The sequence below is a fragment of the Acinonyx jubatus genome, chromosome B3, assembly GCF_027475565.1.
Source record: "Acinonyx jubatus isolate Ajub_Pintada_27869175 chromosome B3, VMU_Ajub_asm_v1.0, whole genome shotgun sequence".
Lineage (NCBI taxonomy): Eukaryota > Metazoa > Chordata > Mammalia > Carnivora > Felidae > Acinonyx > Acinonyx jubatus.
In genome coordinates, this window is record NC_069386.1 from 3,931,808 (window position 1) to 3,943,921 (window position 12,114).

General features: G+C 53.0%; 1 protein-coding gene across 3 annotated transcripts in view; it reads left to right on the forward strand.

The window, feature by feature from the left end:
• The first annotated feature begins 548 nt into the window (after positions 1–548).
• Positions 549–12,114, forward strand: part of HOMER2 (homer scaffold protein 2) — a 96,174-nt gene continuing 84,608 nt past the window's right edge. For 2 of the 3 annotated variants that reach the window (XM_027068189.2, XM_027068190.2), the window contains exon 1: positions 549–658. In XM_027068189.2, coding sequence (XP_026923990.1) covers positions 564–658 — 95 coding nt within the window. In that variant the 5' untranslated portion in view covers positions 549–563. Of the gene's footprint in view, positions 659–4,831; positions 5,018–12,114 lie in introns of those variants that run through there. The other variant, XM_053223487.1, reaches the window with a different exon arrangement.

The following is a 12,114-nucleotide window of genomic DNA, read 5'->3' on the forward strand; positions in this document are numbered from 1 at the left end:
AACAAAATGTTTGAGGTCCCTGCATCAGCAATATATAGCACCATATACATGTACACAGTAAACCTAATCTTGCTGTTGAAAGAGAAATATATATAGATTGCAGGTTTTTGAAATCAGCGTGGTCAGTTGTGAACAGCGCTGCTTTTCAAAATAGAACAGAAGGGAAAACGGTGAACGCTTTGCAGGTGAGGGGGTAAGAATTGTTCTGTGTAACTTCCATACATATACAGAAGTCGTGTTTCCATTTTATGAGCTCTGCTTGCGCACCTCTCACGCACGGCCGGTGGCGAGACGGCACGCAGGCTTTGGTCTGCGGGAGACTCCCAGGGCTGCTTTCTTATTCAATAAACGTTTTCATTCTGGACCAGTTTTAGATTTACAGAAAAGCAGCAAAGACAGTGCCGAGGTCCTTGGGTGCCTCTCACCTGAGTGTCCCCCGTTGTCAGGGTCTTACGTCGCCACGGGGCGTGTGCCACGAGGAACCGACGAGTGCCTTGTCAGTAACCGAACTCCAGATTTTAGTTTTTCTTCTTTCTCTTCCAGGACCGAATCTAGGATCTCGTATGCATTCAGTCGTCTTGTCTCCTGGGTCTCCTCTGCTCTGTGACAGTCTCTCAGTCTTTGTTTATCATGACCTTGATGGAGGAGCACTGGTCAGGTATTATGTAGAATGTTCCTCGTTGTGGATTTGTCTGGCGTGTTTCTCATGATCCGACTGGGGCGATGGGTGTAGGGGAAGAAACATCACACAGGGGAAGTACACGCCTCCTCAACACCCCATCAGAGGGCACGTGATACCAAAGTGGCTCATCACTGGTGATGTTAACCTGCACCACTTGGTCAAGAAAGTGGTTTCTCCACTGTAAAGTTACCACTTTCCCCGTCCATACTTTATTCCTGTTTGTTTAAAATTTACTTACCTATTTTGAGAGAGAGAGAGAGAGAGAGAGAGAGAGAGAGAGAGATCATGAACAGGGGAGGAGCAGAGAGATAGGGAGAGAGAACGAATCCCAAGCAGGTGACAGCCCAGAGCCCCAACGCAGGGCTCCAACTCACAAACTGAGATCATGACAGGAGCTGAAGTCAAGAGTCAGATACTTAACCGACTGAGCCACCCAGGCGCCCACCCCACCCCCATACTCTATTCTTTAGAGGCAAATCACTAAGACCTACTCTCAGGGAGTGGGGGAGTGGGGGGTGTTGAACTCTACCTCTTGGAAGGGAAGTATCTCCATATCTTATTTGGAATTCTTCTGTACGGAGGATTTGCCTCTTTTCCACTTATTGAACAATTTCTTTAAATATGGACTCATGTATATTCATTTCTTATGTTGCGTTATAGTCCTATACAGGGTCCTTTATTTTATTGTTCAAATCGTTCCAACTCTGGCCATCGGAAGCTCTTTCCTGTGTCCCTCTAACATGCCTCCATCCTTTTGTCTTTTGAGCCTTCCTGACTTCCTGGTGCACCAACACGTTCTAGCACATCTTGTATTTCCCCTGCCCCAGACCACAGCCAGCCATCTCTCCAGGAGCTGGCACCTGACAGACGGGAGGCCAGAGCCGTGGAACGTCACCCTCTCAGGCTCAGAGGGTGCAAAGTGCTTTTCTGCCAAGGAAGCTTGGGGGGGTTTGTAGGCAACACAGAGGAAGGGTGTGTTTCCTTACTTCCTCAGCCCTCTGCACCTATAGCTCTCTGGTGAGCCACCCACGGTTGTCTCATCTGCCCTGGGGAGAGTGCAAAACCTTCTCGGACGGACTGTCCGTGCCTGGTGGTCAGATTCTGGAAGCCTCTGCTGCCACACGGACTGGCGGGAGTCCCCGGTGCCCGAGTCTGTGCCGGTCAAGGTTTGGCTTCCCAGACTTCCGGGGGCATCTCCGCGCCGCCCACTCCCAACTCTGGATCCACTGACTCTGATCCTTTGACTCTCCCAAGGCTCACGTTCCACAGCTGGCTTCCCCGCACCTTCCCTCGCTCGTGCGTGTTCAGTAGGTGTCCTTGGTTGTCTGAGCAGAATGGAACCTCAACCGCCATCAGCTTTCTTCCCTAGACCCTCTTCTCCTCTCTAAGGCTCACACCTCTGCCTGGGGCTGGAGTCTCGTGCCCCCTCCCTGGCTCCTCATGCTCAGCCTAAAAGGACACTCGAGTCTCCTGGCCTCGTCTCAGCCTCCAGCCGGCAAGGAGTCTCTCTCCCCCCTTCTTCACATCAGGCCTCTTGCTGAAGAGACTTGCTCAATCCTTTTCCTCGACAACTGGGGCTGCACAGAGCATGTTGCTGGGAGATTTTTCACAGAAAAGGGGTGACTATTGATTCTGATGAAGCAGGAGGCACTGGTAGGGACCCTGAGGGGCCCCACGCTCAGGCAGATCCCACAATGACAAAGTGCTCCTGCTGGGGGCCACCCCAGGAAGCTTACACACGGCTCTGGGGACCTCAGAAGGTTCCCAAGAGGCAGCATCCAATCTGGGCCTGGAGTTGGGGGCTGAAGGAGAGGGGGGAAGGCACTCCTCGCAGGTCCCCACGGGGTGGCCTCTCAAAGCTGGTGGAAAGGAGGGGCAGCTGTTTCCAGATCTTGTCTGATCCACACGTTTCCTCTTCCCCCCCGCCCCTCACCCTGTAGCAAGTGCCTTTGTCCAGAGAGATGGGCATTTTACTCATGGGGTCTTTATTTATATCTTTAATTTTATTTTAGTAGGTTCCATGCCCAATGCGGGGCTTGAACTCATGACACTGAGATCAGGACCTGAGCTGACCTCAAGCGTTGGACCCTCAACCAACTGAGCCACCCAGATGCCCCTACTCATGGAGTGTTTAGCCTCACGTGGGCTCACACCTCCAGCAGTGCCCTGCTTCCCACTGTCTGTGGGAAGCAGCCCAAGTGATTCAGCAGCCCCACCTGTCTTGCCTCACTGCATCTCCCCGGGGTAATGTGGGTGTGCCCTTCCCATCAGCGGAACAAAAAGAAAGTCTTCTTCAGGATTTGGGAGACTGCTTGGCCCCACCGCGCCGTGAATCTGTCTTCTGATGCTCCGACCCCAGCTAAGCTGACCTCTGCCATTCATTCCCCTATGCTGACTTCTCCCTTTGACGCTGCTGAGGGCAACCCCACCCCCATCCCCCTCATCCCACCCCCCCCCCCCACCCCCCAGCCGATCTTTGGAATTCAGCTCGTGATAGAGTGAGAGATTCGTTTCCTCCCGGACCAAGTACCAGCCCTGGCTTTAAACAGACTCACTTGTGCTTACAGACTCTGGCAAATTTTGTGTGTCTGTGGCCTGGCTTATGCTAATTCATTCATTCAACAGGTATTCACGGAGGACTTTCAGGCACAGCTCTGAGCACTGGAGATACAACGATGAGCAAAAAGATATGGCTTCATAGAGTTTGCAGATGTGCCTGGGAGAACAGATATTAAACTGATAATTTCACAAATATTTATTACAAATAATAAGTGCAATAAAGAAAAAGGATGGGTGTTCAGTTTGTCTAGGGCATTAAGTAAAGTTTCCACAGAGAAGTGACAGTTTAACTGAGATCTGAAGAATGAGTAGGAATTAACTAGGGGCGACAGAGACAGGAGAGGAGAAAATCTTCCCAGATGGCCATAATAGCATGTGCAAAGGTCCTGAGGCTGAAAGGAGGATGGCCAGTTGGCTAAGGGCAGAAAGGATAATGAGAGAGAAAAGGCTGGAGAGGCAAAATGGGGCAGGGCCTTATAGGCATGTTTAGTGTCTTGGTCTTTATTCCAAGGACAGTGAAAAGGAAGCCAGTGAAGGATTTTAAGAAGAGTGATATGATCAGATTTGTGATTGAGAAAAATTACTGACCACAGTATGAATTACAGGGGGTGGGGTGCACCCTGAGGAGACTTGGGGAGTTAGCAGGTAAAGTTGTGGTCCCAGAAGAGGTGAGGGTAGATTTGAGATGGTGACCCTACTTCATATGCTTGTTCCTTTACTCCCCCCTCACACCCCCCCCCCCCCCCCCCCCCCCGCTGTCCTCAGATGGCAGGCTTATGTGGGCAGTGTGTTCTCAGCAGAAGATGATCTGGTGGGAGGCCCTCAGGGGATGGAGGTTAGCTTAGTCCCAGTGCCAGCCTTTAGTAGGGAATCAGGACACGATGTGTGGAAAGGGGATTAAGAGACTGCTCGTCTTTAAATTCCTCTTTTGCCATCTCCATTTCCCTTGCTCTAAGAATAAAACCAAGCTTAACTAAGCCTCCTTAAAAGCTATTACACTGTAATTGGAAGCCCTGTCCCACCTTCACGCTGGGAAGAGCCCAGAACACCTGCTGCAGGTGCCGGATCCTCCCCTCCACGTTGGCTTTCCGGAATTTCATGGCAGCGGGTACCCTGAGCCACCCAGCCTGGCAATGGACGGCAACGCCAAGGTGGGCTTCCAGGAGGGGCGTGGCCGTGCCCATCTCTGATTCTGGAGATCGGAGCTCTGATCTGAATACGTGACCTTGCGCAACTCACTTCCCCTCCCGCGGCCTCAGTTCCCTCATCCGCAATCGCAGGGTGGCCCCAAAGTCCCTCCGGCTGCGAGCGGGGCTCTGGGTCGGACCGGCGGGATGCTCGCTGCGGGCACTGCGCCGAGCGCCCGGGGCGCGCCCACGCCGCTCGCCGAGGGAAGGGGGGGCTCCCGGGAGGCGGGCGGGGAGCGCGCGGCGGCGCCGGGGGACGCCCCCCGCCCTCTGCCCGGCGCCGCGGCCGGGGGGCCCCCCGAGGTTACGTAAGGAGCCGGCGCGGGGAGCGGGGCGGGACGGGGCGGGGCCCGAGCGCGGCCGCCCAGCCCCCGCCGGCCCAGCCCCCGCCCGCCCGCGCCAGGCGGCGGCGGCGGCGGCGGCAGCGGCAGCGGCAGCCGCGCAGCCCCGCGGCATGGAGCGGCGCCGGGGCTGAGCCGGGCGCGCACGGGCCGCCGCATGTGCGGCGCGGGGAGCGGCTGCGGAGCGCGCGGAGAGCGAGCGCCAGAGGGCCCGTCGGAGCGGCCGCCGGAGCAGCGCCGGAGATGGGGTGAGGGAGCCCCCGGGGGGCCGGCGCCCTCTCCGCGCGTCAGGGGGTCCGGGGGGAGGGGGACGGGCGCGCGGCCGGCCGGGGGTGGGGGGCCGTTGACCCCGCGCCCTCCGCCTCGCGCGCGCGCGGGTCCCCGGCAGGGGCGGCCCGGCCGGGGCGCGGACTTGGGGCCCCCGCGCGGTGGCCCTCCGCCTCCGAGCCGGCCCCGGGCGCGCGGTCAACTCCGGGGCCTGTGTGTGCGAGCGCGCGGGGTTCGTGACAAGCCGAATGGAAATAGAAGTTTTCCTGGAAGGGGAGCAGACCGAGTAATCCTGACCCCCCCGGCGTAGGAATAGTGGGTTCGGACTCTGCTTGGAGCGGGATGCGGGTGAGGGAGTGCGGAAGGAGCCGGGCTGAGGCTCCGGCCTCGGACACGACGGAGTAAGAGGCTCAGGGGGAGAAGTTGAAATACTCTGTCGGAGTGACTAATGCTTGTGAGTATATAAAGTAATTTGAAAAAGCAGGATTGATTTCTCCTTGGCGTCTCCGTGAGCAGTAGGCGCTGTGAGTCAGGGAGCCACCGTGCTAATAACACGATTAACTCCTTGCATCTGCTCGCTCCATGGGAGCACACGGCGGTGAGGGGCCGTCCGTTTTCAGGGAACAGTTATGTAGCCCGATTTACAGATGAGGAAACTGACGCCCTCGGTGGTCGGGCGACTGCCCCCAGGGGGGGCAGCCGACGGGCGTTTGTGGAGGGAGGGACATTTGGTGCCTCCGCAGAGGGGAAGTCACAGCCTGCCAGGGGGCGTGGGGCTGGCGCTGGGGGTCAGGGAACCAGAGTTTCCGCGTCTCTGCCTCCTGCTGTGTGCTCAGCGCCCTCCAGACAGCCCTTCTCGGGACCCCCAGACCGCTGCTGGGTGCGTCTGGAGATGTTGGTTTTCTCTGTGGGATCGGGGAGGAGTGGAAGGGGCGACATGGTCCTGGTGGCCTGACCTAGCTCCCGTGGGTCAGCGGCTCCATTGCGCCTTTCTCCAGGCCGTTTCTGGAGTCCTCTTTCCCGGCCAACTTCACCTGTGGGGTCTGGAGGACCCAGAGGCAGGCCAAGAGGAGTTTGGGTGCAGTGTGAGGGCTCTCCAGAGCTCCATGAGCAGGGCGGGGTGGGGGTGGGGGGTGGGGGGGGGTGGCGAGAGGGGCCTAGAGATTCGCCTGAGACGTTGGCGTCAGTCCAGGAGATTTCCCACACGGAGAAACTGGGGGTGATTTTACCAGAGGCACGCCGGCTGGGAAGCGGGTTTTCTGTAACATTTCCAGTGACCTCTTGGTAGATTATGAAAAGGCCGCTCTCTGTGCAGTGGGAATCTTTGAGGCTCTCAGATTTCATATTTAAAAAAAAAAAAAAAAGAAAAGAAATTGATGGGGAAAAAGGAGTTGGCAAATGTAGGTCTCCAGATAGAAGATAAAAGGGGTCTGATCATTTTAACTCTCTCCCTCCCTCCCCCAGACAACACAAAACCGACTCAACACACTTGCGTGATCCAGAAACAAACGTTGGAACTCTGTTGGCTGAGATCAAATAGTTCTGTGGAAATGAAAGTGTTTACTCATAAAAGCTGAAAGAAAATGTCAAGATAATTTTTGTTTGTGGAGCATCGGGGAGGAGTGGCTTGGGGGAATCTTGTGAAAATGGAGTGTGGCTTTCACGGAGTTCTACCATCGTTCGGTACGTGGCTGTTACTCCCTTCGTGTAGGCGAGGGCCAGTCTGCAAGTCCTGCCTGCTTCTGCCAGTTTTAATATACGCGCTTCTTCCGTAATTGAGGTGTGCAGACAAACCAGGGCAGTAAATTGAAATGGAGTTAAGGCTGGATAAGCAGTTCAGGCAGAGGAGGGTGGAGGGAGCTATTTTCACCCAAAATAGAACCAATGTCATCCTTTCCGAGAGTGGAGTAGGACGAGGGGAAGGAGGAAAGGGCAGCCAGTAGAGAACCTCATCGCGGCCCTCCCCGTAGCCCTGTCACGGCTCCACGGTGTAGACGTGGCCCAGACTTAAGAGAAAAAAAAAAAAAAAATCTGAGTTTACTTCTCCCACTTCAGATGCTTGTCCTCTTTCAGACACTCACTGTTTCCGCTTCTCTTCTGTGAAGTGTTCTGCGTTGTGTGTGGTTTCCCCAGTAAGGTTGTGTTTTGACTCCCGAGGCAGCTGTTGGCACACTCTCTCTCCTCCTCAGACCTCTGTCTGTCCCCTCCCCGCCACACCTTGCCTCCCTCGGCGAACAAAACAGGAGCCACGGACCAAGGAGAGTCTCATCTCCCTGTGGCCCCGTGTCTTGCCTCCCACCTGTTTCACCCACTTGTCCCACCACCCTGTCCCCCTCTCACCTCGTCAGGCAACGTTGCTCTGTTCTTCCACATCCCTCCGCCCAGGCTCTTTCCCATCAGTATACAAACATGCTTTGGTTCAGGGCCGTCCAGTAGAACTTTCCACAGTGATGGAAAAGTGCTGTGTCTGCATGGCCCAATTTGGCCGGCCCCAGCCACCTGTGGCTCTAGGGCACTTGAAACGTGGCTAGTGTGACCGAGGGCCTGAGTTTGTAATTTAATTTCCATCGAAATGGCCACATATGGTGGTGGCCGCCATGTTGGAGAGCACCACCATAGCTTCTGTCATTTTGCATCTCTCTCCTGCTTCTTTGCTTCCCTTCCCCAGAAAACATCTGTCCCAAAGCCACTGCGTCCACTGGCTTTCTTCGCCTACCATTTGATTACCCTCCACACCCTGCAGTGCCACCCCGACTGTGCGGTGGCTGCTAGCCTGTGCCCTTGCCTTAGCCTCTTGGCCGTTCCCTCCCCCGCCCCCCCCCAACAACTGCCCCACCCCCCTCCAGCCAGCTTCTGGCCGCCACATTCCCCTGCTTTTCTGCTCCCCAGAGCTTTTCTGCTCCTGTCCAGTCTTGCACCTCTGTCTGACCTCTGAATGATGGCCCGCTTACGGATCGGACCTGCTTCCTCTGTGCGGTCAACACTCCCTTCCTAGGTAACGTTATCCACCCACCCCTGCTGGTGACTCCCACGTTTTTATTTCCAACACAGCCCTTCTGGGGGCCTCCAACTCTTGTCCATGAACGAGTTCCTGATGCCCCTTCCAGTTCTGACCTTCCCTTTATCTTCTCCATCCCAGTCAGTGGCCCCTCCGTCCACCCGCTTGCTAAGAATCATCCTTGCTTCTCTCCCTTACCTTCCACGTCCACGCTGTCAGTGGGCCCCGTGGTTCTACTTCTGGGATACTGTCTGGTGTCCACCTGTCCCCATGGTCATAGCCCCCACACTGGTCCTGGCCACCATTGCCTCTTTCCTGGACCAGCTCCCACTCTGGGTATCTCCAGTCCATTCTCCATACGGGGGCCCAAGTAGCTGGCTTTAAAAATTGCAAATCGGATCAGGTCACCTCGCACACCCTGCAGCCACAGGGGGATGGCTTGTGCCTCATCTCTAGTGTCCCCTGTCCATCCCTCACTGCCTTCTGCTAACGTGAGCTTCATTTCTTCTCTTGCCCTGCTCGGGGGTGGGGGCGTGGGGGAGCCCTCTTTGAACTTGCTCTTCCCTCTGCCTGGGAGGTTCTTGTCCTAGCTCTGCAAATACCTTCCTCCTCATGCTTCAGATTCCCACATCAGGGTCACCTGCAGAGCCTTTCCCACCCCTGCCGTTCCTTGCGAACACAGCCACACCTATTTGTCTGCGATTACTCACCACAGCGCGCCTCCAATCGTGTGGGCTTTTTTTTTCTTTCTTTTTTTTTTTTTTAACTTATTTACAATCTGTCCTCCTTGCTGGCATCCCACAAGGGTAGGGGCTTACCTTTGTCACCTGTGTCTCCTAACACCTGGCATAGTGACAGGCCCCTTGTAGGCCCCGGTACTTTTTTGATGGCGTTAATGCTTGAATATGGTGGGCAGCCTTGCTTGGATGCTGGCCTGGGAGCTGTGATAATTTTGGGATCACCTTTTATATGGCTTGCTTAATTGAGGGTTACAAGGGCCAAGAGAGAAAGAAATCACATTTGGATGCAATTTTCTTTTAATGCTAAAGCAAGCCATTTAGCTTTTATTATGACTTGGGTTAATTTTCAGGCTGTCAGCTGTCATCCGAGTATTGGGGTTATAAATTATCTTTTTACTCGCCTGCAAAAGGTAACAGAAAAGCCAGCTTGCCTGCTGTTGTGACTCTTGGCTGATTTTGTCAGTGTTTACAAACAAGACCGACTGTAGTCCTGTCAGGCTTTGGTTTACACTCCTTTATTTTGTCCGGCCAAGATTACGTTGCACCGCGCGATAACAATCGCGGTGATCTAATACCTTGGGCCTCCTTTCGGTAACCGATACTGGGTAGCTTTCCTTTGATGTTCATTCCTTCTCGTGTAATTTTCCATTCCTCCCGCAGAGTATGAACTTTGCTTTTGGGTTCATGTTGACAAAAACAGATACGGTCTCTCAGATCTGTTGAAGGAACTTGTCTTTCTTGGTTCTGTCTTGGGCTTTCTAAACTTCACTTTACTAAGGTTCACTCGATCTGTTCGTCTGTAAGGCATTTATTGGGAGGGTCTGTTGGGAGATTCAGGATGAGCAGACCTACTAGGTCACTCCTGCCCTTAACAGAGATTGTATTTCCGAATCGGAGGTAAAGCCACGTGTAGAAGTACCAGCTTTATGTGTGTGTTTCAACGAAATGTTGTAACGCAAAGGGTGTCAGAGGCAGTGCCCGCCTATTTGGGACATGTAGGACAGATGCCCCCATATGCTACAGGGACTACCAGGGCGCTGTTAGCATTGATGATCACCGTCCTCACGTACGTAGGCAGCCCTTAGTGTCACATTCCGTGTCAGAGTTGGAAGAATATGCAATGGAGTAGGCACTAACTAGGTGTGTATGGAATGAATGCATGCATGCATGCATGAATGAATAGCAATGAATGACTACTCTTTGGGTTGACCTTCACTTTGGGGGACGTGCCATCATTCTTGCTGGAAACAGACTCAGAGCAAAGCAGGTGGTTTGTTCTTGTCAAGTGGACTTCATGACTTGTGTCAATAGTGGGTTTCTTTTCTGTAATGGCTCCCGGGGAACTAGAGTTAAATGTGCGGTCACCCTTGGCAGACTTACCAGCCCTCGTCCGTTACCTTTATTCCTTGTTCTGTCGGATGCCCCTTCCTTTGCTCTTCTCTCTCTCTTTTTTTTTTTTTAACAAAATGAAAATAGCTTTGCTTTTCTTCCCCTAATTATAAAAATGTTGCACGTTCATACTAAAAAATAACAGCATGAAGAAGGAAGTGAAAATTACTTGTCATCCCACGTCTCAGGGATAGCCTCCCTGGGCAATCAGATGTCTGTCTTTGCAGATTTCTCTGCATATACGTGTGTCTCTGTGTCTAGATGTAGGTCTACCTAGAACAAATGTATTTTTAACGAAATGGAATCATCTACATCTGTTTTGTAACATAAGTTTTTCAACTTAAAATACCTTGAGTGGACATCTTTTCATGACGGTGACTATAAATATACATCATCTCTCTTTTTTTTTAACTTTTTATATGTTTATTCATTTTGGAAAGAGAGAGACAGAGCACAAGCAGGGGTGGGGCAGAGAGAGAGGGGGACACCGAATCCAAAGCAGGCTCCAGGCTCTGAGCTGTCAGCACAGAGCCCGACGCGGGGCTTAAACTCACGAACCGTTGTGAGGTCATGACGTGAGCTGAAGTCGGACACTCAGCCCACTGAGCCACCCAGGTGCCCCAAATATATGTCATCTTTTAAATCCACACCTACTTGTAATTTGTCGTTTTGCTAAATTTTATACATCTTTGTAAACTCGCTTAAATCCTCTGTAGAACAAGGCAGCGTATTAAAAAAAAAAAAAACACATTTTGACAATTCCTTCAAGCAATCGGTTGCTCTAAATGAATTACCAAAGGAAAGAAATGGTAGAGAAACCAGGATCACAATTAACATCGGGTAATTTGCAGTGGCTGCGTAATTTTGGGTGAGTCACTGCTCCTTAGTGAATCTTGGTGAGAACATCAAGAATTCATCGTTGTTGCTAAGGGTGGTTGGTGGACGAGGACCCAGCTGCTCAAACTATTTCTGCTTGTTTGGAAATATCAGGGCAGAGTGATTCCGCTTGCAGACCTGGACAGGAAGTTTCTCCGTGAGCAGAAAGCACGGTGCTTCAAAGCCCTTTGTCTGGTGGGCACCGCGGCCCCTCCTTTGGAGAATTCCCTTGGCGAGAGGGCTGGCAGGGACATATATACTGGAAGGACGTTCTATTCCCTGCTTCAGTTGTGAGGCAATTAACACACACACACACACACACACACACACACACACGCTGGATAAATCCTGTGACATGTCTCAGCCAACACAGGCAGGGGCGCCTGGGTGGCTCAGTCGGTTGCATCCAGTTCTTTGTTTTCTGTATTTCTAGACACCGTGCACATAGGCTGCCCTCGGTCGTGTTACGGGTTTGGAGGTGAGCACTGGCATCGTGGCCCAGTTTCCTAGTGGGGCGCGCTTGTGTGGGAAGGTAGCGGGTTGGAAGTCTCTGCTCAACTACGGCAGAGTCTCCAGTAGTTCTGCCTCTGAGCGCTGTTAGTCATATGGTATCGTTCTGGGAGAATTTATTTAAACTATAGTTCGAATTAGCTCGTTAGAATAAAAATATGCTTGTGGGGAACACATTTAGACATTTGTCAACGGCTAGAGAGATTTAAGGAGAAAAACACATTTTTATTCACAACCCTGGTTGATAGTCGTATTATTATTATTATTATTATTATTATTATTATTCAGCTGCGGAATTGGGGACCGGGGTGTCGCCACCAGCCAAAGAGTTTAGCCTGAGAGATGTGCATTGAGAAATCCCTTGGCGGGGGGGCCTTGGGTAGCTCAGTCAGTTGAGTGTCTGACTTCGGCTCAGGTCATGATCTTGCGGTTTGGTTCATGAGTTCGAGCCCCACATTGGGCTCTCTACTGTCAGCGCAAAGCCTGCTTCAGGTGCTCTGTCCCCCCTCTCTCTGCCCCTCCCCCATTCACACTCTCTCTAAAAAATAAATAAAACATCAAAATA